This window comes from Mustela nivalis (genome assembly GCF_964662115.1).
Source record: "Mustela nivalis genome assembly, chromosome: 2".
Lineage (NCBI taxonomy): Eukaryota > Metazoa > Chordata > Mammalia > Carnivora > Mustelidae > Mustela > Mustela nivalis.
In genome coordinates, this window is record NC_139021.1 from 4,774,877 (window position 1) to 4,801,492 (window position 26,616).

At 52.2% G+C, this 26,616-nt stretch overlaps 1 protein-coding gene across 1 annotated transcript in view; it reads left to right on the top strand.

Moving 5' to 3' along the window:
• FAM135B (family with sequence similarity 135 member B) overlaps positions 1–26,616 on the top strand; it is a 279,370-nt gene that overhangs the window by 194,318 nt on the left and 58,436 nt on the right. Inside the window, exon 7 of the mRNA XM_082719624.1 lies at positions 3,341–3,467. Coding sequence (XP_082575750.1) covers positions 3,341–3,467 — 127 coding nt within the window. The remainder of the gene's footprint in view (positions 1–3,340; positions 3,468–26,616) is intronic.

The following is a 26,616-nucleotide window of genomic DNA, read 5'->3' on the forward strand; positions in this document are numbered from 1 at the left end:
ATGGAAACTAGCCCTCCGGAAGGGAGCCCATGGGACTAACTATCGTTCCTTCTCAGCACCTATACTGGAGGCCTGCTGTGCCCCAGGAGTGGTGTTAGGACCCACCAAGTAGACCAAGGAGTCCTTGCTAAAGACGCTTCCCTCCGAGAATGCAGAATCAAATGGAGGGGGCCCCTCGGCTTGGATGGCGTTATCCTACGGCAGATGCTGAGCAGAGTTGGACAGAAAACATGGCGGAAGCAAACAAAAGCAGACCCGAATTTGGGAAATCGCAGGAGACAGAGTCCAGAAAGCAGCAGACGAGACGGTATGAAGGCCCCGCAAGGCTGCCCACCGCCAGCTGTGCGCTCTCTCTGCGGCTCGGCGGAGAGTGGCCTTGGTGCAGACACGAGGTCACAGTCCGTCTGCTGTCAGGGATGCAGGGCGGATGGCCGGCGGTGCTGTGCGAGTTGCCAGGCCTGAAGGTCCACGCCTGAAGGTGAGCCGAGAGCCCGGCTGGGAAAGCAGGGCACCCTGCAGGCTGTTCTGGGTCCCAGAGACGGAACTCCTGATGTCGGGGACCTCCAGGTACTTTCTGGGGGTCCCCAGAGAGGTATCTAACCTCTAAGAGTTTCAACATCAAAATAGGAACGGGAGAATCGGAGGGAGGAAGGAAGGAGCGAACTTAAGAAATGAGTAGGGTTCTGAACCCAACAGAAACGAAGCGGGTACCACGAGACGAAGCTCACATCATGTGCCACACCTGGTGAACGCGGGCTCGGTCACAGTGGGCGCCCTAAGCTTTAGTCGTTTCTGGAAAGGCCGGGCCAAGAAGTTCTGGGATGAACAGATTGCATCCGGGACCCTGAAAGTCCTGGAGCCTGGAGAAGCAGAGATATCTTAAGTACCTCAATCCAGTTCACTGTGTAACCCATGTTGGGAGCACGGTGCACGACGGCGTTCAAAGTCGGCTCTGCGGCAGGAGGGTCCCAGGTTCTGTCCTGAGCCTCCTGCTGATGAAGCCTGTCAGCTCCAGCAAATGACTTCTGTTCCCCGAGCTTCTGCCTCAGCGCATGCCAGGAGGGTCTCAGGAGGATTAAATGAGATCGTACACAGAGAACCCTGGGCCATGCCTTTAGCGGATTCGTATCCGGGCAGTGTCTACCATGTTGCAGGCCCTGATCTCGGCCCCCTGGCCAACACCTCATAAGCACATACTGAGCCGAGCAAACTGTAAGCGTGGGGAAGAAGTAGTTCTGCTCTGGGGAAACCAGGACCAGCAACCAGCCTTTGAGCTGGACCCAGGGGATCAGAGATTGTGACATCGAGAAATAAACTGGGGAGGGTAAAGGTGACATTTAGCGGTGTAGCTAATGACATGGTACAGAACTGAGAATCTGTTTACTGTCTAAGAGGCAGGGAAGGTTTTGAGCAAGAGCCTCTCTTGATAGAGCCTGTTTCGTGAAGATCCCTCCAGTGGCCAGAGTGGGCTGGGCTGGGAGTGACATCAGGGTAGAGGCAGGAGGACACGCTAGGGTCCTGCTAGGAGATTGAGTGCTCACAGTGAAAAGCAGGGGTTCCTCCTCTTGCTGCTGGGAGCACTGATCCTATCTAACGAGGACCTGGGATCTGGAAACTCCTTGTAGAAAATGTAACCTTCTGACAGAACGAGCTCCTTGCAGATCAGACGCGGCCGAGAGGAGCACACAGAGCCACCCCGCGCCAGAGCCTGGCTCCTCCCGGGAGGGGGGTAAAAATAGAACTGTCTTCTGCTCTCTGGATTTTACAGGAAGGATTTCTATTAGTTCACTCACAGTGGCTGGGAACAGAGGGAACCCTTTAAAACGAAGGGAAATACCTGTCAAGTAGGGAGAACTCGAGTTTTTTTTTTTTTTTTCCAGAAAAGTGAGTTTCACAGCATCAGTGAAATCCAGTCAGGAAGAAGCAGGTGTGCAATTAAAATTTAACCTCAAAAGACCTTCCGCCTTTGCTGAAACACCCCGAAGAGAACCTGATTTTTGCACCTTACATGAGGAGAGCTGGATCTCATGGGAGGGATTCGATCCGTTGGAAAAGCTGATCAAGCCCACTGTTAAGTGAAATAACCAGTCCTTCCCGTTACGCATTGGCCGTCTGTCCCCAAAGGTGTCGTGAGCGTCACAGCTCACGCACACATTGTCTGTTTTTTGGCAATGTTCCCTTTATCCGTTTGTAGTCTGTGCATTTGCTTTAAACGGCAGTTCCAAACAAATCAGGGTAATGATTACGTTACATGCATTAATATTTGTGGTGTTTCCACAAAAGCCATGTAGACAGTCACCATGGTGTGAGAGTTTATTGCATTTGTGGTATTATGGACAGCAGCTGGAGCATTTATGGAATCGTGACTTTTTGCCTGATGCTGTCCTTGAAGCCACTTTGGGCTACGCTCAGGAACCCTTAGAGCCCCAGGGGAAAGTGCTGGGTCCCACCTTTTCCACCTTCAGAAGCACCCAGAGGCTAAAAACGTATCCATGTCCTGTAGCTTCTGGGAGCTCTGCTGGGCTTGGAGCCTGGGGACACCAGCCTCACTGGCGGCCTCTAACCTCCGGGCCCTTCTCCGTGCGGATCACCTCTAGCTCGTCGTCCTCCGCCCAGCTGGCTTTATGAGTGCTCTCTGTGCTCACTGCGCCGAGCCCCCCTTCATCCTGTCCCCTCCGCGCCCTCCTAGACGGAAACATCTCTGCGGAGAGGCCACGGCTGCGTCCTCCGGCACCCCTGCCGCCTAACGTTCTGCCCGCGGCGGGGCGTGCGCCTGGTACATATTTGCATAAATGAATTAAACGGAAATATAATGGGAGCTTTCGTTCCCTGTCAGGAGGTTAAGCAGGAAGGCAGATCGTCGGTTGGACTAAATCCTTCCAGGATTATTTATTGAGCACCTGCGCCGGAGGGGGCTGTGCTCACCCCTTCCTCTACGGGAGGACGGACGGAGGCTCAGGGAGGGGCAGGGCTGGAGGAGCTCACCGCACTGTGCCCCGAAGTAGAGGCAGGACCCAGACTGGAGCACATGGAACCCCCGTCCTTCTGGCCTGGAGCCCACCCACCTGCCCCTCCAGTCCCGTGGCCTGGGAGCTCTCAGCAGGCATGTGGTTGGCCATCAGGGGTATCCCTTCGTCCACAGAGCAGGACGTGTGCCATGTTACCTCCCAGGATCTCACGGCAATTGTGCTGCCTTGTCGGGTCGGCATCCTGGGGGGGGGGCACCTACTTCTAAATGGCTAATGTCACAATGCCCCACTAATGGCCCCAGGGGGCTGAGCTCATAGCCCCACGCCTTTCTTCACACTGTCTTTCTCCTCTTCCACACCCTGTCTTTCAGTTTTACCCGTCCGGGAAGAGGCTCCTGGCTTGGTAAAGGCGGGCCAGACACGGGACCAGAGCAGTCCAGCCTCTCTCTGGAAAACCTGGTCTTCGGAGCGGGATACTGCAAGCCGACTTCTTCGGAGGTAAGGTCCACACGGGATGTGGCCTCAAGGCCACCCTCAGTTCTGTAGGCGTGGTGTGTGTCCCTTCTGCTCTCCTGTCCATCCATTCCTGCCTTTTTGTAAAACATATCGCCAATGCCAGGCTCTGGGGCAGACACCGGCCCCAGGGTCCCCACACACATCTCTTCTGGGTGGTTTCCCGTGAGGGCGTGTTGTGAGAGCTTTCCCTTTTACCGTGTGGGAACCTGGAAAGTCCCTTGGCCTTGAACTGCTTTCAGACCCCGGTTCCGTCTCTGTCTTGCTCACTTTTCTGGGCCTCCGTTTGCCCCCCGCCGGGTGAGGTCACAGAAACGTAATTATCTTCCGGGGTGTCGTGTGTAGCTGTTGCTATCATGAAGGTAAAATTCCTAGCCCGGAGCTTATACTCAGTAGGGGCTCAGCAAATATGCACACCCCAACCTTCCCATCAACACCCATCCTTACGCTCTGTGAGGTGCACGTCTTTGGCCACACGCAGCATCGCTGCCTGTATCTCTCCTGAGCCGACACAGGATTATTTTTATCACGGACCTGTTCAGAAAGGACCAGCCCGTGTGAGTCTGGCTTCCCTGGAGAGACGGAACCAACAAGAGATAGAGAGATGGAAAAATGGATTATAGTATTTCCAATGACATTGACATATTTATGTATATACGACGTGAGAATATAAAGAGATCTGTTGAGAAGTATTGGCTCACATGATGTTGGAGACCTGTCCCCTGCAACTGGGGACCCGGCAGAGCTGAGCCGGTGGTGGGCTGAGGTCCAGTGTGCAGCCTGAGGTCCAGTGTACAGCCTGAGGTCCAGTGTGCAGACAGGAGAACACTGGTGTCCCAGCCAGAAGGCAGGCAGACAGAGGACATTCTCCCACTCAGATTCCTTGCGGGTCGGGGGAGGCGCATCCACGTCAGGAGGGCCACTCCGTACTCAGCCTGCCCACCTGCTGCCAAAGGGGGTCCACGCTGTCCTGTGCAGCCCTGCCCCCTGCTCCTGGTGCCCAGTCTAGCGGGGCCTGGACTTGGCTGGCTCTCCTGTGAGGTCAGCTCTCCCAGCCTGAGCCCCAGCCAGGAGGCCTGGTTGCAGAAACATGTCCTGGCCTGGCCGGCAGTCATACGTCCATCTGGGCCAAGCCTCTGTGTCACAGGAGAAGCTGAGGAGTGGGCTGCCAACCCTCCTGCATGACAGGGGACCCAGACCAGGACAGGGTTCTGTGCCCAGAAGGAGCAGACCTTAAAGCCAAATAGAACTTTCCTTCTTTCTTTCCTTCCTTCCTTTCTTTTTTCTTTTTTTTTTTTTTGGAAGATTATCTCCATTTATTTTATGTTTCTTATAATTTTTTTGTATTATGTTATCTTAGCCAGCATACAGAACATCATGAGCTTTTGATGCAGTGTTCTGTGATTCATTGTTTGCATAAAACACCCAGGGCTCCATGCGATAGAACTTTCTGGAAGATGGTCTCCAGTGACCTGTAGATGTAGGACCTCAGGCAGCTGCTCAGACTCTAGGAACCACATCCTCATCTTTGACGGTGGACCCAGCAAATAGTAAGAAGGTAGCGGAAGGCGGGGGCCAGGCAGCCTGGGGTTGGGGAGTGGCGTGTCTGCATTCTATCCTGCACACCATGACTTCAAGGGCTCCCTCTCTGCGTCCCCACGGCCACACACGGACGCCTTGTCATGAGTGGACGCTTCGTGCCTCCCTGGACCAGCCCTGACCCCCTGCTGAGAGCCAGGCCTGGCTCCAGACTCCCCTTGGGTGGACTGAAACCTTGGCTGTGACCACCTCACACCTCCACGGCCCCCTCAGCTGGGTCCTCCTCCTCCTCAGTCCCCGCAAGTGTGTCCCCAGAGCGTCCCTGGCAGATCTACCTGAATATCTCCAGCTCGGACCATTGTCTGACATCTTCTATAATGTGGCATAGGACATGAGGGAATATCAGAGTTTCCACATCAATTCAAAGCATTTCTAACACATATTCCAAGACACGGCCTTTGCTAGGTCCACAGGAGACTATGAGGGCAATTGTGATACAGTGTCCCATAAGGAACTCTAACGCACATCCTCTGATGCCTCGTTCAGGTGCCACCATCTGAGGAGCTCTCTCGGATTTCCTAGTCTTTGTTTTCTCTCCCAGATGTTTCTTTCACGCTCAACTCTAGGCATCTCTGTCCCTCCTCCCCGCGGGTCCGGGTGGCTGGGGATAGAGGCCAGCTTACTCAGCGTCACATGCCCAGGTCCAGCACCTTGCCGAGCTGCCCTTGGAGACTGTGCAGAGCCCTAGAGCTGGGGCAGGCAGGGGCAGGCTGGGGCAGGGTGCACTGACTACGGCATCCGAGAGGCTGAGTGTGACCCAGCTGGATCCCTGCCCTGGAGACGGTGTGACTCGGGAGAGAGAAGATTAAGGTGTCGGACACCTGCCGTGCTCCTTGGAGCCCTGGGACCGGGCAGGGCTTCACTCACCCTTGGAAATGCAAGTTCTCAACCTGAGAATGGGATCATACCTGCCTTTAGAGAGGATCTCAGGAGGTAATATGTCTAAAGGCAGTACAAAAATAAGCCCCTAGCAGGCGCATGATACAGTATAGTTTTTCCCCCTTCTATTTCTTTTCTTGGCTATTTTTGGGGATGTGTGTCAAAGAAGACATCCCTGTCTTTTACAAGAGTCAGATAAAATAGCTTATTTGTGGGTGCTCAGCAGTGAACTTGCTCATGCAGCTTCGAGCTCAATGGGTTATTTTCGGGACCTGATTCTCTTCCTGTGTATTTTCCATTTGGGTCCCATCCAATTATGTGGGCTCAGTGCGGTGCACCCACCCCGTGCCTTCCCACCAGGCAAGGGCTGCCAGGCAGAGAACAAAATCCACTCCCCCGTCCTCCCCTAGGAGCCGTACATCCAAATCCCCAAGAAGCCCAGTGCATTAGCAAATAGCCTGGGGGTCCACGCACACCGCGGCATCAGCTGGAAGAGTTAGACACCAGGTGTTCCCTTCCGAATAAGCCTTTCTGGGCAAAGACGTTTGCAGAAACCAGAGTTCCAGAGCGAAAGGAGCTGACTGCATGAAAAACCGCGGGAGGCCCGGGTCCCCTTCCCCGCCGGCTGGGGTCCAGCCCCCTCCTGCTGCAGCCACACTCTTTCCCGATGACCCCGGGAGCTGGGGCCTCGGCTTTGCAGCGGCAGCTCAGAGCCCCTCCCCATCGCAAGCCAGCGGCTTTGCCCCGCGGGAATTACTTTCCTTCTCTGATTTGCAGCTTATCTGTCAAAAAGGGACACTAATGCCCTGCCCGCCTTGCCTGGTTGCTGAGAAGATTAAATGAAATAAGCATATTAAAGCCTGGAGCGTAGAGCCAGGCACAAAGTGCTCAGTAAAACCCTCTGTTGGATTATTTTTCTTTCTGTTTACTCACATGGTTAAATTGAACGTTACTCCAAGAGCCTCCACGCGGTCTGTGAGGAGGACACTGAAGGGAGGGCTTGAGGTGTGGTTTTGTTCTTGGCTTTCAGCACTAACCTGCTGTGTGACCTTGAGTCAGACACTCACCCTCTCTGGGTCTCAGTTTCCCCAGGTGTATAAAGAGGATTGGATGACATTGTGCTGCGCCCCCCTTCCAGTGCTTTCTCTGCTGTTTTCCCTGCGATACCCCCGTCACTGTATGGTGCCGCTGGGGCCATGATTGATGTTTTCGTCCAGATTCTCCAGAGAAACAGAACCAGGAGGACGTGTGTGTGTACACACACTCACACACACCGACACACACAGATTGATTCCTAGGGGTTATTTCCTGTGACTATGGAACAGGTCAGCAACCACAGAATCCAAGAACATCTGAAAGCAAGAGAACCAAACCCCCTGAGGTAGACTGTGGGCATGTCCCCTTCCAGCACGTGGGTTCTAGCCGGCACTTGGAGCCCCCCGGCCCTGCCTCACCCGTGGAAACTGCAGGAGCCGTGCCGCGCAGGTGAATGTGCCTGAGGCGAAGGTATTGGCCATCAGAGTGAAGCCCTTCCATCCTCAGCGTGACTTAGAATGTGCTTTCCAGACCCAGGGGCACATCATTGGGAGAATATTCTAGATCGTGGCTCTGGGGCCATCTCCCTTCTAAGATGGGTTGCAGAGAATTGTACAACAGCCTCATCCTGGAAGGCAGTAACACTCCACGGCACAGGGGCACGGAGTGCGGAGCTTTACAAAAGCCTTCCCCGCTCGTGTGGCTCGTGTGGCGACAGCCTCTTGCCGAAGGCAGGTCTGTGTCAGGTGGGGCTGGGTGGGAGGCTGAGACACAGCCGACAGACACCCAGGCTGGTGTCTCCCACGTCCTGGGCGTGCTCCTCTCTTCTTTGCCTCCATTTCTATTTGGTTCTTTGTACTTCGCCCTTGCTGTAAGTTTACCCTTGCTCGCCATCACAAACATCCTCGTATTCCTTCCACGAGGACCTGGAGTCCCGTAGGGAAGGGCCAGACAGTCATTATCTGGGAACACATCATTACTTTATCTCTGGCGTGTCTCTGTGAGCAGAGATGCTGCCTTTGGTCCGTGCCCTCGTCAGATATCCATCAAGTGCCTACGATGTCTTGGGGACAGGACGAGGAGTTGGTGACGCAGCACGTATGGGAATGGCGGCCGCAGCCCCCCACGCCTGGAGGGCCTCTTTATTTCTGTAGCCCTCGGTGCCTGATCGAGTTTCTGGCAAACTGTGGTGCTCACCTGGTGTTGGAGGTGCGGATGAAGGAGATGGTGCAGCTTTAGGTTCTCGATCCTGTATGGGGGTGACTGCTGCCGACTTAGCCCTCAGACATAGCCGACCCAGGACCCAGCGATCACAACACTTTGGGGACCGGCGGAATGTTCTAATGTCTTGTAAAATTAAAATGAAGTGTGTGTGGACAGCTAGCTAGCTAGTCAGCTAGATGATAGGGAATTATATCAAGGCAGTCATGAAAATAGAATTTCAAATGTATTTTCTAACAGATGAAAAGTGCTTGGGGCCCACAAAAGGCATAATTCGACTCTGGGAACGATGACGATTAGTCTCCATTTTTACTTCCCGATGACAGACATGAGGAAGCAGAGCCCAGTACATGCAGACAACTCCCCCCGAGGGGGGCAGGTGCACACCTAGAACCCGGCTCCCTGTTTGACCCAGTCCTTTAGTGCGGCTCCTTTCCCCAGAGGGACGCCAGCCCGGGGAGTGAGCTCTTCATGCTTCCGCACGGGGGGACAGTTGGGTGCAGAGGAACGATTGTTCAAAATCTGTGAGCGACATGTTCTAAGGTTAATTACCTGGGGAAGAATCAGAGGTCACCGGGAACACACAACGGTCATTTAAAGAAAAACCTGTTTTATGGTTTTTAAAAATGCGTTTAATGATGTCTGCTGTTTCGGGAATTAAGAGCTCAAGCACTATTGTACTTACTCTCTCCACCAGAATTAAATAGTTTAAAGCTTTCTCATTTAAACGGTTATCTGATTTACTAAAATCTTGCAAAACAAATAGCAAGTCGCTCTCCAGCGGACGGCGATGACAGGCTTGGGCTCTCCAGCCTGCTGCTTTCATGTGCGTGTGAATCCAGTGACATTCCGTGGGTCATTTCCACACAAAACTATAAAGCTCTGAAAATGGACTTTTCATGCAAAAGTTGACAGTATTGTTTATTTATGCACCGTTCTGCTCACGGGCATGAAAAAGGCCTGTATTCCACATCTCCTGCCTTCGGAGGCCTTGTTCTGCTCTGGAGTTTCTAGACACAAGGAGATGTCAGGTGGCCAGGACAGGGGAAAGCACCTCTTCCCAGACTGTCCGTGTTTCCCTGTCCTCAGTGAGCAGCAGACACCAGCTGAACACAGACAGTGGTCGCCAGGTGAGGGGCAGCAAGGTGCCCAGGCAAGTACAGAAACCTGGCGGGGCTAAGGTCAGTTCTTCTGTGGATAACATGGGAGAGCTTGGCAAGTCATGCGACCACTCTGAGCCTCTGTTTCTTCTTTTTTTCTTAAAGGGGGGAATGAAACGTGTTCACCCTGTAAGGTTTGCCTGGGACTCAGGAGGGAACAAGTATTTCCCCCTTTGAGCATCCCTTTCTCCCCACTCTGTCTCCCCTCTTGTGTCCCCCCCACCCAGGGACAATGTGATGACATCACCACACATCCCATTCACCATTTAACATAATTATATCAGCGAAATGTGTTGAGCCCTTACATGCCTTGGGCTCTGTGCTGGCTGTTTTTTACTGGGCTTCCTCGTGGCTCCTGGAATAGATTCACATCACAGAGGTCCTCTAGTAATTCATAAGTTGCCGGCAGTTGGGCAGCTGGTCCCCCTGGAGCCGGGATGCATGCGCAGGTCCTGGTGCATCCGGCATTCGCCTTGTGTCCCCTTTGAATGGCTCTCACCTGGAACCCTCCCATGGGCGCAGGTAGCCGTGCATGGCACGTTCTCTGCCGAGCAGGTGGGTGGCAGCGGGTGTGTGTTGGCGTCGGTTCTTCTTTGAGGTTGAGGGACCAGAGTCTAAGCACCACTTTGTGCTCTCACTGAGACAGCGGGAGCATTTAACCATCGGGCGGAGCGACCGTCAACAAGTCAGCCCCAGACCTACCCTCAACGAGTCTGGGGGTTAGCCAGAACAAGGAAAGAGATTGAAAAAGTGGTTTTTCGTTGCAGGAGAGCCACGTTAGGACAGCATTTGTCTCCAGTGCTGTCGTTGGCTGGAGCACAGAAGAGAGGGGGCCACCACCTGGGGTGACTGACGGAGAGCTTCCTGCGGGGAGGGACATTACACAGGGAACGGGATGTAGGAGTCTGAATCTGTACCTGTCTCCTGCCCCGGACCCGTGGTTTCCTAAGTCCCTTGTTTTCTAAAGCCAGTCATTGGTAGGGGCCTTCCAAATCCTTTGGCGTTTTTTGTTCGTTTTTGCTTTTGCTTTCAGAGGGAAAGAAGCGAGAATGCAGAGGGAGAGAGGGAATCTAAGCAGGTTCCATGCCCTGCATGGAGCTCAAGACGGGGCTCAGTCCCCAAACCCTGAGATTATGACCTGACCCGAAATCAGGGCTCTGATGCTTAACCAACTGAGCTACTCAGGCACTCCTAGACCAACGTCTTTTTTTGTTTTGGTTTTTTGTTTTGTTTTTCATTTATTTATTTTCAGCATAACAGTACCATTGTTTTTTCACCACACCCAGTGCTCCATGCAATTCGTGCCCTCTACAATACCCACCACCTGGTACCCCAACCTCCCACCCCCCACTGCTTCAAACCCCTCAGATTGTTTTTCAGAGTCCACAGTCTCTCATGGTTCACCTCCCCTTCCAATTTCCCCCAACTCCCTTCTCCTCTCTATCTCCCCTTGTCCTCCATGCTACTTGTTATGCTCCACAAATAAGTGAAACTATATGATAACTGACTCTCTCTGCTTGACTTATTTCACTCAGCATAATCTCTTCCAGTCCCGTCCATGTTGCTACAAAAGTTGAGTATTAGTCCTTTCTGATGGAGGCATAATACTCCATAGTGTATATGGACCACATCTTCCTTATCCATTCGTCCGTTGAATCAAGACATACAAATGGCTATCAGACACATGAAAAAATGTTCATCATCACTAGCCATCAGGGAGATTCAAATTAAAACCACATTGAGATACCACCTTACACCAGTTAGAATGGCCAAAATTAGCAAGACAGGAAACAACATGTGTTGGAGAGGATGTGAAGAAAGGGGAACCCTCTTACACTGTTGGTGGGAATGCAAGTTGGTGCAGCCTCTTTGGAGAACAGTGTGGAGATTCCTCAAAAACTTAAAAATAGAGCTTCCCTATGACCCTGCCATTGCTCCTGGGTATTTACCCCAAAGATACAGATGTCGTGAAAAGAAGGGCCATCTGTAGCCCAACGTTTTTTAAAGAGAGAATGTCCTTTCCTTGAAGTGTCCCTTATTGCTTTACTTAACATGTTTTTACAGAGGACTTAATCCAATTGCCTCTGTGCTGGAGTGGACAAGGGCAGCCTAGAGACACACGCAGGCTCCTGGAAGGAACTAGCGCCGCAGGAATCAGCGGAATCAGCAGGAATCAGTTGCTGGTGGTGCCGGAGGTCTGCTAGTGAAACAGAGAGGAGGGCTGGGTTCCCAAGACTGCGAGGCAGTCCAGAAACACTTCCCAGATGGAAAGATCTTGGATCTGAGCCCAAAGGAATGAATTATCCGTTGTGGGGGGGCAGTGAGGAAGCAGCATCAGAGCAGAGGGCTGTGAGTGAAAGGCTGTGCTACATTGGGGCGCTCCAGGGAGTCTATGTGGATGGACAAAGAGCTGGGAAAGTCTCCCAGAGCCCGATCCTGGGAATGCTGTAACCTGCTTGGCCACCGCAATGTCGCATGCTGGGGATCAGCGTGAGAGGGTGTGTCCTTCCTGCTGCTCTGTCTGGGATGAATTGGCGGAGGTAGAACTGGGACAGAGAAGGGGGCTGCAGGCTGGTGCAGTGGTCCACTAGCAAGTGGAGGAGAGGCCTGGGCAAAGCGGAGGTGAGGCAGGCAGGGGAGAGAGAGTGGATGTCCTGGCCATGACTGAAGTAGAAGGGAAGGAGCTTGAACAACAAGCACACGTAGTGGGCATGAGTCATGGGGCATCAGGGTGAGCTAGCTTCTAATAAGGAGAATTGGCAAGTGTGATTCACGCTAAAGTGTGAATGGTTGAGATCATCCATTTTGGGTGACCCTACTTTAGCCATTTATACTTTTTAAATGAGCATTTAAGTCAAGGAAGAGGACATTGGCTCTTCTCTCTGCCCAGAATATCCTTCTTTCCTTTGGAAGAACTCCTATTTATCCTTCAAAACCCACTCCAGTGATAATGGGTGCTGTGAAGCCTTCCTTTACCACTCAGTTGCCCTAATCCACTATTTTGTCTCTCCTACATGTGCACTTTGGACAGACCTCTGCTGTCTTGTCTGAATGTAATAATTGCTTCATGAATCACTTTGCTCCCCTTAAAAGCATTCCACGAGGGCACAGTCATTCATCTCAAGGCTTCCAATTAAATGGCTCCAAGGACATTTTACCCTTCTTTCCTGGGATAAATCACAGTTGTCACCTTGAGGAAGTGGACAGATGACAGACAGGCTTGCTCAGGAACCAGAGTTTTAAGCAGGAATGGGATTGGGGACCCTTGGAGTAGGCTGCCATTTTCTTGCCTGTGCCCTCCTTAGGGATGTCACGTCATGTCACATGGAAGTCTAAATCGGGAGGATTAGGAGCTGAGAGGTCAGGGCTCCATGTGCCACCTGGGCACCAGAGAGAGTTGGCCTCTTGGGCAGACGCTGTCACTGTTCGATGCTGTCTAGCGTGCCAGCAGCCTGTCAGATACTTGTATGACAATCGCCTCCATTGCACACTCTCTCAAGAGCTGGCAACTGAGTACCATTCCCGTGAGGAGGAGGTTACGAGAGAAAACGTGGAAGCTAGAGAGCCAGACGCTTATGTCGAGGCTGATATGTGTCCTGTATCTGTATTTGGTCCTTCATTTGGTAAGCATCATATTGCGTGTCTAACCTGTAGTGCATGCTCAATTCTGGGAGTTTAGCTAAGCGCAAGGTACACATTTAAGAAAACACACCAATATTTACTTAATAATATTGTCACGAATGTCAAGGAGCTGCTGTTATGCGGAAGCCGGCCTGGCTTTTGGTACAGAGGTGCTTCCCTGAGTAAGGGAAATTTAGGCTGTGATGTGAAGGATGAGCCACAGCCAGAGGTGAGAGGGGGTCTTAGGGCTGCCCTGTACAGTTGGGTCTGTTTCACACTACACAAAGACACCTGGTGGAGAAGGTGAGTTGAGGCTGAAATGCTGCCCACTCTCCACACGCCAAGCTGTGCATCCATGGGGCTGTGTCCATCCAGATGAAGGACTTTCCCCCTCTCCCGTTTATCCACTGAGGAAAGAAACTCGTGTTAGCACAAAGGCAACCTATAGACTAACAGTGGCCCTGGAAGAGGGAGAATGTTTGAGCTAAGTGTACTGTGGCAGAGGCCCTGGGGTGGGAACTAAGGGATGTGATGAAGGCTATAGCCCTGGCCTGGGACGTAGTGACTGCAAGAGGGACAGGTATGAGTGAGTCTCCTGAGGTTGGGGCTGGTGGGGGGGCGAAGGGTAGATGTCCCCTGCAGGGACCTGCAGACTGTGTGCTAAGTGTAGCAGGCTCAGCTCCCAGGAAGACTGACGAGCAAGCAGGGCATGGATGTGAAGCCCCCAGATGGTGCCTGGAGGGGCGTTTGGGGCTCCACACACCACAGCGGTGGGAGCTGCTCTCCAGAACACCATCAGCTTCACCCGCAGCACCCACTCCCCCTGGGGTCCCTGGGCCAGGCAGCACCCTGCATGTAGCCGTGCTAGCAAGATGGTGGTTAAGAGGGGAAGCAGAGTTCGAGTCTCCAAGGCCCTTGGGAGGTGTTAGATCTATGTCCAGCGTTGTGTGAATTTGAAAAACCGTGTCTGAACATGAGATGTTTCACTCCGAATGCTGAGTCCAAAACCTCTGAACCGCGTCTTGTTGAACTCCACCGAGAATACTGATCATTCATTTGGTTCTTTGGGCCGTCTGGCTGGGCGGATGTCAGCCAGTGCATGCAGAGAGGCCTTTCCTATTTAATGTGGTCTCAGCAGGAAGGACAACGTCGTGGGAGCCGGGATTTTGAGCCTCTAGAACCGGGTGCCCCCAGTGCTGGGACCCCCCCCCCCCGGCCCCGCAGAGAGAGCCCAGGCAGAGGGACCAACTCCAGAGATGCAGAACCCTGGGGTGTGTGGGCTGTGTGGGGAGGGATCGGGGAGTGGCTGCCACATTCCCCGCATTCTCCTGGCCAGACCCCAGGACCACGTTTCCCAGCCACGCCTGCAGTTCGCTTGAGACTGTGAGACTAGGCTCCGGTCAATGCAATAGGGACAGAAGGGATGCAAGCCTCTGTCCTCCTCACTCTCCCAACACCTTGCTTGATCTTCTGGGCTTCTTTTCTTTGATGGTGCTCTCAGGAATCACGTGTTTGGGACCGCAGTGTCACAAAACCAAAGAACCCAGGTGAGGGGAGCCCACAGGAGAACCACACACGAGATCCACGGACCGGTATCCGACTTTGGGAAAACACACACACAAAATAAAATTATGTAAAGTACCTGAGGTTTATGGATGGCTCATCACAGCAGTTAGTGCTACTTTAAGAAAAACCCTGTTGTCTTCTATGGTCTGGCCTTACCAGAATCCTGGAAGCTTGGCATGGGCCTAAGGGATCGGGAATCCAGAAGTGGAGACTCCGCAGTCGGAAGGCAGAACGTGAATGTTGCCTGTAGCTGTGTTTGGTGACCGTGAGCTCGGGAAAGAACTAGCTGTCTTTCACGCAGATGAAAGAGAGGACAGAGAAATCCCTTGTGGACATGCGGGACCCACAGAGGTGGAAAAGCCTCTTTCTTTTTGAATAAACACATTGAGGTCATTTGAAAAACAAATAAACAAAAACAAAAACTCTGACAGACTCCTGAGAACACTTCCCAGTTGAATGAAGCGACAGTGGCTTGAGGCAAAAACCAGATTCCTGTCTCCGCTCTACTACACTGAGACCCAGAAAGCTTGAAGGCAGCAGCTTCTTCATCTCTACAGATACCTGGGAGCCAAAACCCCCCAAAACAAACAAACAAAAAAGACAAAGAAATGCAGACTTAAGAGCCCAAGGAAGACTGGAAAATAGATTGACAACCTACCAAATTTTCAAGAGAATTGTGTTCTCGAAGAAACCGGAAGCTTGGACTGCAAGACTGTTTGGCTATTCAGGCCTAATCGGAACCCCTGGGCCTCTGTCCCCGCCTGTGTCCCCCAGAGACCATGCTCCGCCTGCCACCCCAGCCTCTCGGAGGGCAGACCCAGGGGCCGGGGGTCGCGTGGGTCCAGGGCGATGGACCGGAGAGTTCCACCGTGGAATCTGTGTCTCCCTAGAAGCCTACAGACCTCCGTCTGTCAGACATCCCCTACTCTTCTCCATCCCTCACGGGAGTGTCCCTGTCAGTTACGGCTCCGTTTCCACCAGTGCCCACTGCGAAGGCCAGTTAACTAATACTTTTAGGTCTCTGGTCATTGGAGTACTAAGAGCCCTATCAGACCTCGTGTCAATAGTACCTTCCACCACCCAGAAATCCTACAGCTGAAACACGAGGCAGGGAGCACCTGTGACCAGGGCCGCCCCGCTTGCCTTGAGGGTGTTGTTGGTGTGGGGAGAAGAGTGAAGCAGAGGTGGTGATCAGGAGCCAGAGGTGGCCAACTGGCTGTGTCCTCACCGACCCCGTTTCCCTTCATGTGCGCAAGTGAGGGTGTTTTGCCAAACCTCCACTGCAGTTAGCTGAGCGCCATCTGCCTGGGTCCAAGCCCATGGAATACCTGATAATTGTTCCTTAACGATATTCTGCATGATGGCCCAGGCTGTCCACTTATTCCGCGGCGCCTTTGCAGAGGGCGTGTCAGAGGTGGGAGTGTCCCAAGATGGGACTCCCTTGGATCCCCGAGTCCCTGCTTATGGGAAAACTGCCCCCAACACGGCCACCCCATGGTCGCCTTCATATGGGTGATGACTCAGCTTCTGCAGTGCTGTGCACAGAGAACTCAGGGCTAATTTTTACTGTAGTGCTGTCAGACCTTCCCTGCCTCTGCCTAGGGGTTTCTGGAGAAAAGCATCCATGTACATCAAAGACCAGAAGTCTGAGGCAGAAAACCTCTTTAGAGACTGCAGTAGTGTGGTCTTAAGATCCGGGGTGCATGGCGGGGTTTAGTGGAAGAGGGGTCAGATCGCAGAAGGTCTCTGATGCTTTCGGTCCGGGCGTCCTTCGTGGTGATTCCTTTAGACTCCTTCTAGCAGGCCCCGTGCTGAGGGTTCAAAGGAGGGACACACTGCAGGTGTAATGCGGAGAGAGAGCTCACCGGATATGAACTCACTGACCCTCTTAAGTGACTTCCTCCAGGAATGAAAACCCCCAGCAACGGACTGGCTGTTTGGGGACGGTGGTGTGGGCGTCTGTGAGTGTGGTGTGCACACGCGTGTACATGTGAGTGCTTACACGAGCACGTGCACTTATGTTTGCAGGAGAAATGAAGCAGTTTCCATACAAGTAGTCATGTTTGGTTTTGAACCCAGTGAGCAGAGGAGCAGGACTGTGCACACCTATTTCCCCGAGGCCTCTGCTTCTCTCTCCGTGGTCTAAGATGTTACGTAGCCCAGGCAGGGCCCATGCTACAGGTTGGCTGCTGCAGAGCGTCCCGGGAACCAGGGGTCATCAGAGCCCCTCCCTCTGCCTGCCTGCCTCCATTTCCAGTTCTTGCCCTGGACTAAAGACCAGCATCCGGTTTTGAAAGGAAAAGGGAGATTGAGGTAGGTAGTCTCAAGGCAGGCAGGCCTGTGTGCTGCACACCCCAGTAAGAGGGCTTGGGGCGTCTGTTTCCAGCTCAGCCTGTCAAAGCCAGGTCTATCCACTGCCAACATGTGCCCGTCAAGCTTCCCGGCTTCCCTGCTGTCGGCGTATGTGTTAACATAGGTACAGACATCAGCAGTCCGACACAGTCCTACCTCTCCGGAGCTCGGTGCTGGTAAACAACCTTGAACATGGCATTAGGCCAACGGCAGAGAGAGCCTCTCCCTGGGGTTGCCCCTGCAGCTGGGAAGTGAGCAGCGGTTATAAACCAGGTGTGCACAGCAGAATCTCCTGGGGAGCCTTTTTAGAATATTATACCAATCTGAGCTCTACTCCCAGGGATTTTGAGTCAGCACCACTAGGCAGGGGTGTAGCCCACCGCATTTAAAAAGCCTCCCCAGGCGATTCTGATGCATCCTCTGTTGAGGTCCCCTGGAATGGACCAACAGGTACAGACTTTGGAGTTGGACACACTTGGGTTCCAACCCAGGATCTGTCACTCTAGTCTGTGAGCCCCTCACCTGTCAGCTAGCGATAATGCCCACGTAGAGTGCTGAGATCACAGTTCCAGAACAGCCCTGGCTGGACGGGGGATTTGCCTAGTGTCTGTCAAGAAGGCAGTGGAAAGTCCACCATGTAAACGTGCGCATATTCTCTTAGGGATCTGTTCCTCCAGAAGCCTCACAGTTCCTCCCCTCTCCTCCACCCAGGAGGCCTTGCTCTGGGCCCCAGGTCATTTCTTGCTTACTCTTACCATTGCAAACTTTGTATTTCCTTGGCCTTGGAAACACGACGGAGCCAAGCCCTCCCGACTTTGAGCTGCGAGACCACAGGTGTCGGGAGCAGTAACTGACCTCCAGAACAGCAGCTGCCCCCCAGAGGGACCCCTAGTGCGGAGCCGTTGTCACAGGGTGCTCTCGCCGCACTTCATCCTGTTTAACGCCCGTGGTAACCCTCTCAGCGAAACCTCATCACCTGCGGTTTGTTCACAAGGAAACTGAGGCTCAGAGAGAGGAACTTACGGGCCTCCAGTCACACAAATAGAAAGGGGCAGAGGAGAACCCTGTGTGGCAGACTCTGTGTGACACCCCTGTGCTGTGGGCTTAACCTTAAAATCTGTATATGGGAGGACCTAGTCCACAGCCTAAGGAACCTTCTCTCTCTCTCTTTTTAAGATTTTATTTATTTGAGAGAGAGAGAAAGAGAACATGAACCAGGGTGGGGTGTCAGAGGGGGAAGGAGAAGCAGACTCAGCACTAAGCAGGGAGCCCAACAACGTGGGGCTCAGTCCCAGGACCACAGGACCATGACCTGAGCTCAAGGCAGTCACTTAATGACTGCCCCCCCGCCAGGTGCTTCAAGAACCTTCTGTCTTTAACAGCAGCCTCCCCACTGCCATGCACTGTTCCTAAGTGGCCTTTCCCTCACCTGCAGCTTGTACAGAACATTCCTTTCTCCTAAATATAGCAGAAATGCTCCCTGAGCCTGTTTGTGCTCATAACTGTTCCATCTGAGAAAATACAAATTATAATTTGAGCATAACTATGCACTGAAGAGTTGAAGACTTGGCATGAGTTACCAAAGAGAATAATTTTATTTTCTGGCTCGAAGAAGTCCCTGGCCTGGGAGCAAAGAGATCCATATTTAAATTAGACTCTGCCATGACTAGCTTTTGTCCTTGAGTCATTCAGCCAAACTTCAAGACTCCGTCTCCCTTGGTCTATAAAGTAGTAGTGATACTTCTCCCCGTTCTTTTTTAACATACTCAGCAACCTGGCCACCTCAGGACGTTCTGGGACTGTGTTAACACTGCAGTGAGTAAGACACATGCTGTCCTAGCCTCACGGACAAGCAGGGCACTGGCGTGGCCCCTCTGCGGGATATATTAAGTACCTGATAATATCAGTAAGTCGTAAGTTATCACTGTGATCAGAGTTCTAAAGAAGTAGAGCCAACAATGCTCTTCTGTCCTTTCTGTCTTCACATGTATGTCCTTTCTTGGCACTTCCTAGTCCTCCCCCTAACCCTGTCCTGCCTTCTTGTTTGGCATCTCACCCCTCTCTCTGCTCTCATCTCTCCCCTGCTGAGTTGGCTTCCTCCTCTGACCCTCTTCTCTCTGCTTCTGCCTCCTTCCCGGCTCCCTCCCTCTTCCCCACATCTCCACCTCCCATCTCTACCTCCCCTCCTTTTCCTTGCTGTCACTCCCTTTGCTGAGAGCATCTCTGTCATCTCTGTCATTTTTGCTTTTGTTTCTACCATTTGACTTTTCTCCTCATTATGTCTTGTATTTTCCTGGCTCTTTGTGTGCCTGGTAATTTTTGATTCAATGTCAGGCATTGTATTTACCTTTTCATGTTCATTATATAAATGATATAAAAATATAAACATATATTTATAATAACATATATAAATAGCATGTACGTATCCATATATATATATAGAGAGAGAGAGAGAGAGCTTTGAAGTGGGATGCATTTAAGTTATTTGGAATCAGTATGATCCTTCTAAGGTTTCCAGTTAAGGTTTGCTGTGAGGGACCAGACAAGTCTTTCCTCTAGGGATTATTTTATACAGCTGCTGAGATAGTGTCCCTCTGAGCTCTGACCTGGTCCCATGAATTTTGAGGTCTCCCACTCTGGTCTGTGGCTGCACCCATCATTCCCAGCTGTGTACAAGCTCTGGGAATTGTTGTCTCTTCTCTCATTTCTAGAATTCTGTCTCATGATTGTTGGGCCTTTCATCTCCTGAATTCTCAGCCCCATCTCCTTGACTCTGGGGAGGAGCTGAGGGGCTTCCAGGATTTGCATAAGTTCCATCACCATCTTAGATCATGTCCTGGGAAATTCCTGCAGGCAGTATGTTAGGACTGCAGTAGAACTCGCTTCAGTTGTAATCTATGCAGCCTGATGACCAGTGTCAGAAAACCCTTACATCGTGCTTTTATGTAGATTTTTAGTTTTACAAATGACAGTGTAACTTTGGTCTCTGTTACTCATTTTTTTTTTTTTTTTTTGCCTCAGTCGCCCCTCCTTCCAGCCCCATTTTGGTAGAACCTTTAAATATGGTTGTAGGTGCAGATGCTGTTTCTGCTCTTATTGTATTTCCTGTTTCCATGTAAACCAGGAGCTGAAATCTACATGAACTATTTGAATAGAGGGCTTGAAGATTAATTTTCTAGGAAGTCTTTGGGGGGTAGCGGTCTAGACACACGGCTTCCTCTTATCTTCACCGCCACCGCCATTGTGGTCATCCATGTGTTCAATACACTTCTAAGCTCTTTACATTGATTTACTCATTTAATTATAATGACAGCCTCTGAGCCAGATTATTATTCATGTCAGTTTTAAGACGAGGAAAGGAAAGTGCAGAATGCTCACAGAACCAGCTAGCGGGCAGCGTCTAGAATATGAACCCAAGCTTCAGAGAGTCCAGGCTCCACTGTGAGGGTTTTTGCTTCTCACTAGCAGCTGAACACCGCAAGGCCTTTCCAGGCTGCCCCACAGGGGGGAACGGTACTGCAGCTGCTGACCAGAGTCACGTTTGAGCTGCATTTAGAAGGAACCCAGGTCTGGAGGACACAGCGAGTTGTGTCTAGAGTCCAGGCTAGAGTGATGACCCAACTATGAGCCAGGAGGTTCTTGTCATCTGTGGGTAACCCAAACATTTATAACCCAACTTGCAGACCTGCTGGAGCACCTGTGGTGTCCACCGTGGACGCTGGGGCCACGTTGCTACGTTCTATTCTGGACTCCGCTGCTTCTTGTGCATCAGCAGGGGTAGGAGGGTGTGTGTGATTTTAGACAAGTTGCATATTCTTTTATATCTGAGGCAAACTCATCTTTAAGATACAAATATTACTGTGGAAAACTCACAGGTTTGGGGTGAGAAGTAAATGAGTTAATGTATTAAAACCTGTAAGATAGTGTGAGGCACAGGCCAGCCTCCCATGAGCTGTTACACCGTCCGTTTTCTGGTAACTGCTGATCCCCAGCACAGGGGTACCTGCATCTTTCATCCAGACTAGCTCCTAGAGGAAGGAGGCAGAACAGGCAGGAGGCCCTTATGGCAATCCAGGCCGAAACCCAACCGAGGGAATGAAAGCACGAAGTGGGGGAGTCATTTTTACAGGAGAATAAATAGGTCTACATGAAGGAAAAGTCCAAGGGTGACTCCTTCTTTTTCTGATGAATTAGGGAATACATGGCCTTTCTCAAGTTACCTTAAATGGCTCTGTTGATATTTTCTTAGTCTTCATCTCAAATATTTAACCAGATTTGATGTACTTTACTACATGATTGCTGAGGGCTCTCCCTGAGTTGCCTAGGGCTCTGAGCATGACTCTGGTCCCTGGCAGGCTTTTGTAAAATGACTGAAGGCAGGAAGTCCGTCTTCTGGGATGAAATCTTCCAGAGGTCGTTTCTGGGCTTGGCAATTGAAGGAATCACAGGAGGACTGGATATTGTGATCCCTTCTCCACAATATCAGCCTGTTCTCCCCATCAATGTCCTCTTTCCTCCCTGAAAAATGAGCAGGACCGAAGGAATATTCCAGACCCCACACTTTGTATCTCCCGTGTTATGCATAATTCAATGTGTTTGATAGTTTCTATCATCTTGAAAAATCACTTTTCAAATACTGAAATAATAAAAGATCCATCAAAGAACAGTGGTGTAATATTACCTTCTGTTCCCATGGAGACCAAGTCGCTGGTGTTCGGCTGGGTGATTATTAATGGCATTTACCGGTGCACCGTGTGTTGGCTCCGCCCGGGAAGTAAGCCATGATTCTTAATCACCTGCAATGTGTTCAACCCATTTCAACTTATGTTTATTGTTGAGATCTTAGAAATGGTTTTATTTGTTACTTTGGTTCAATTTCATTTTCTTTAAGGGTGTATTGCCAATGCCAGGTAAGCTGTTGCTGTGTTGCTGAGGCTAATGGGGAACCATATATGGGATGTGTGTGTGTGTGTTCAAGAGAGAGAGATCATTGAACAGGGTCTCTCGAGTGCAGGCCAGTGACCGTAGCACACACCAGGAGGCTCTACGTGATACAGTGCTCAGTTTCTGCAAACATCATGTCTATGGAGTCTCCCATGATCTGCCAGCATTTCTCAGTGTGAGGCCTGTGTTGCAGGTAGAGAAACTAAGGGTCTGAGAGGCTAGGCGTCTTTCCTGAGGACAGGTATTTGCCCACCTCCATGTAATTCCAAAGTCATGCTCTGTGCCTTTGGTGTGTTGCACTGACTTACGTGGTGGTTAGCAACAGAACACAATGCTAGCCCCACGCACTGTTCTCATGGTTAATGTCTTTGCACTGACCAGCACGTGGTGAATATTGAGTAAGTGGTAGTGCTTGTCTCCTGTTTTCCTTCTCTGTTCTCCACCCCCCCCCCCGTTTTTAGCACAGCTACAATTAGAAGTCATAGAGGTAGAATTATTACCGGTTTTGCTCATGGGCACAAAAGGTTTTTGGTTAACTCAAAGGCTACATTTGGATAGATTTGATTTTTATTTTCTGCCAGAGTCTCATTGCTCACATCTTTGGAATTAATCTGTTACCCAGCTTCTATAAACACGAAATTTACATCCATCAGAGTCTCTCGATTATCCTTGGCATGAAAGGGTGTAGGTTAGGTGTACCTTCCACAGATAGTCCCGCTGTCACTTAGAAGAGAGACATCGTTTTGGTTACAGGAATGAGAATTCTCTAGACTTAAAACCCTGCCCAGAAGAAACACTCACATTTTCTCTCTTCTTCCCATGGCTCTTTCATAGTAGCATCTTATATCTTGTCTTGTCCCCAGTCTGTCCCCCTCACTGCCAAAGCATCAAGAAAGGGACCGTGTCTTTCTTGAACACTGCATAGGTAGTGCCTTGGACATGGGGGTGTGCTTACTCCTTCTTCCTGTGCAAAACCGCAATGAGGGAACAGAGGAGTAACCAGGTGAGGAAGGGACATGCAAGGCTGATTTTTCCGCATCTTATGGAGGAGGTCATTGAGATTCCCAAATCAGTTCTTCCAACACTGAAGCTGAAAGCTCTTTCCACTGTACCGTGTTGTTGTCTGGATAGGAGTCTCCAGAGATACGTGGGTAATTCTAGCCAGAAAGCACGTTTTCCACGTAGTTACCACTTGTTTAAATGTAGATTGCAACTTACCAGGTGCCGAAGGGTGGTGGCGCTTCTGACGACGACGTTCATGACAGCCAGTGCTTGCGTCGATGGTCCCACAAACCCTCACAACAAGGACGAGGCTACCGCGGTTGTAACTATGGTGTCATCGGGAGACAGGCACTGAGACGTTGTGTTATTTGTCCCAATTCACACCGCTAGTAAGTGAAGAAGTTTGCTAGACTCCGTAGCCGAGGGCCGGAGTCAACTCTGGAACCCACTAGTTATGGGGTCTCTGGCCTCATTACCCCCTACAAAACCCTGAGCCATGTGGCTCTCTTCCAAAGACATGGTGTATGCTGCGTGAACGTGCTTCTTGCGGCGCCTGCCAGGACACAGGCTGCTGTGGGTAAATCAGACCGTGGGGAGCTGATTCTTCCCCTCCAGCGTCCCCTCCATCACGAGCTGTCCAGCTCGGTACAGAATCCGTGAACAGCTTCCAGGCACCACCTTGCTCACGCGCGAGAACAGTGGAATGACCACATCTCTTCCTCCAGTGCATGAGAAAGGCACAACATGAGACATTGTTTTTTTTTTTCCTTCCTGTTTTCCCCTGGCCCATCTTTCAGGATCCAGAATGAATATTCCTTTCCCCAGAAGGCTCAGCCTGACTGCCCAGACTGGCTCACTGCTCTCACGCTGCCCGCGTGGTGCCCAGCCCACCCCACTGGAGACCGTCGTCTGTCTTTGCTGTTAGACCAAAGGCCCTGGGGCAGACCGTTGGCTTCCTTACAGGGTGGCGGTACTGGAGTGGGCGAGCAGCTGCTCTCGGCAAATGCCAGACGCTTGAGTGCTTTAAAGTCTGATCAAAGTCGGATCCCTGAGTGCGGCAGAGGCCCCCCTCCTTGCCCTGAACTCACTCCCTCGTGTTGATGGTAGATCGTGTTGATGATGGCTTTTGGTTTTGCTGGAGTCACTTACAGCTGTTGGGACGAGCAACCCCCTACCAGCCCTCGTGCGGATCTCCTCTTCCTCAGGTAGACCCAGCAGCGCAGCCCTCTGGAATCTTGTCTTCCGGCCACGGCGGGGGCAGACGGGCTGCGTGTCTGCAGGCCTGGGTCGTGCTGGCTGTCCCTTTCACTGTGGCCGCCGTCTGCTCCGGGATGAGCTACTGGAGACAATCCCATTCCTCGGTGACTCTGGCCACTCTCTCTGCTTCACTGGCTGCTTTCTCTGTGTAGCGAAGAATCCGGCTCCGTATCGATCTCATTCACTTTCCCGGGAGAACTTTCAGCAAAACCGATGCTCCCCGCAGCCGGAAAGTCTGCTTGCGGTGCCAGGGACTCCTCTAACCCTTGCTCAGCCTTGCCTCTTGGCTGGGGGCCTTCGGGGCGGAGGTGAGGGAGGCAGCACGCACGGCTCATGCCTCCCTCCCAGGACACCCGACCTGCCCTTTCTGAGAGTCAGCACTGCTGTGACCAGCTGTGGGGCCGTGATCCCTGAGCTTCACTGTGCTCTCTGTCCCAAAGGCCTTTGGCCCTGGTATTACGCCGAGTCTCATCACAGCCCCAGGATGGGTTAACCCTTCTCATAGAAGGGGAGCCTGGGCCCCGAGGGCAGGTGTAACCTGCTGAGGCTTGTCCCTGGGTAATCTTCAGACGCTGGATGGAAGCCTCCCAGTCCCAGTATTTGGTGCGCTACCCGCCGGCTGCCTCCAGCCATCCCAGCAGGGACTTCGCGGAGACGGTGCAGGGCTGTGGTTCCACGGCTCATACTCGGGCCGCACTGCGAGCTCGCAGTGAAATGACGGAGCAATATTAGCTAAACTTGGCAGAGTTCTTACTCTTTTCCGGCCCGTTGTAAGGCTGCGCACACATTCTCGGATTTACTCTTCCCTCGCTCCCTGTGAAGAAGGTAGTAGTAGTTCCCCCGTTTTACAGATAAGGAAACTGAGGCCTGTAGAGATCTGTTGGCCCCAGTCAGGAAGGTTGGGAGTGACGGCGCGGAGGCTCTGGAGAGTTCATCTCTGACGCTGCATCTCCTCCCCCGTTCCTGGGACCTGGGCCTGGGTTCGGGGCTGCTGATTCGAGTGAGTCTCCAGGAACCTCGGAATCGTCCTGGGCCCCTTCCTCTCTGACGCGCCGATGGCGGAGATGGGCTCCCGCGGACTCTGCAATGAATCTTCCTATCTCCATTTTCACACTTCTCGTCCCTCTTCCGCTGCCTGTGCGGACGCTTCCCGGGGTACAACACATAGCTTCCAGAATTAGCCACTTTCTTTGGATTCTCTTCCCTCCGTGCTGTCTTCCTGTGGCTCCCACGAGCTGGTGAACCTGAAAATCACTCTCGTGACAAAGAAGAGAGGCCCGGATGCTGCCTTGGGCCTCAAAACCTAACCCCATTTTCATAGGTTGTCCCCGAAAGCACACTGCCGACATCATCTTGATTTTGCTTTTCCTTCGGCCCGAGGTTGGCCTCACCTATGGCATCTTCCGCCTCCAACTTTCACCTGCTGATTTCTTTTAAATAATAAGATGGCGTTTCCCTGACCGGCTCCGGAGGGATGCAGCTGCCTTACTGGGCGCCGCGTGGCCTTGTGTGTACACTTGATCCTAGCGCCTACCGAGCTGGACCCAAACCGACCGTCTCTGCACACACACACCGAATCTCATGGGCCTTGGACCCAGAAATCACAGGCCAATAGTCCTCTTTATTCCCTGGCCTCAGCTGAAAACAGCCGCCACTTAAAGACTCTTGAGGGAACGCAGGCATGAGGGACTTGGCACCACATTAGCATTCCCTGCACTCTCTGCAGTCCGAGAATATCGCCGTCTGTAGTGACACCCCCCACGACCAGGCTCAGAAACATCCCCAACTCTTCGTGGCAGAGATTTCTGGGCCTGAGAGGAGAAGGATTAGTAGCAGCGGCATTTGAGTGGAGGAAATGACAGAGCAGCTCCCTAAAGGGAGGGGGTCTCGTTGACTGGGAGCAACAGTGTGGGGCTCTAGCCGGCCGTCTGGGCCACGGGCGCAGGGAGGTGAAGGCGCCGAGCTTGGGGGCAGACAGCCTGGGTGCAAGGCCAGGCTCGGGGTCCCAGCAGGCTGGTGTTGGGCAGTGAAGGCCCGGTCAGGTGCAGCCGCGGGGAATAGGGCCGGCTTTGGTCTCTGGAGTGGAGGCTTCCGGAAGGGAGTGGGAGCCACTAGCCGAGTCTCTGGGTTGGGTTGGAGGCTGACGTCCGGCTGCAGGGTCCAGGGCTTATGGGGCGCTCACATCCATCCGCCCCTCCTGTTCTAAGCGGGCCCGGCCCCGTGGGGCTTGCTGCCTTCTCTCTGCTCTCTGCGAGCCCACGGCCCTTGCGGTCTGGACAGCCTGCCACTGCGCCCCATTCCCTTTCAGTTCTTATGCCCTGCCCTTCTCTTGCGTCAGTCCCCAAGCGGCAGCTTGCCAGGGAGATAAACCCCCCCGATACTGGATCCTCCACAAGCTAAAGTCCTATCCCCAAAAGATGTTTCTGCCGGATCGGAAAGCCGAGTCTCAGAGGGTTGAAGGCATCCCTCAAAACAAAGGCAAATTATAGGACATTGAA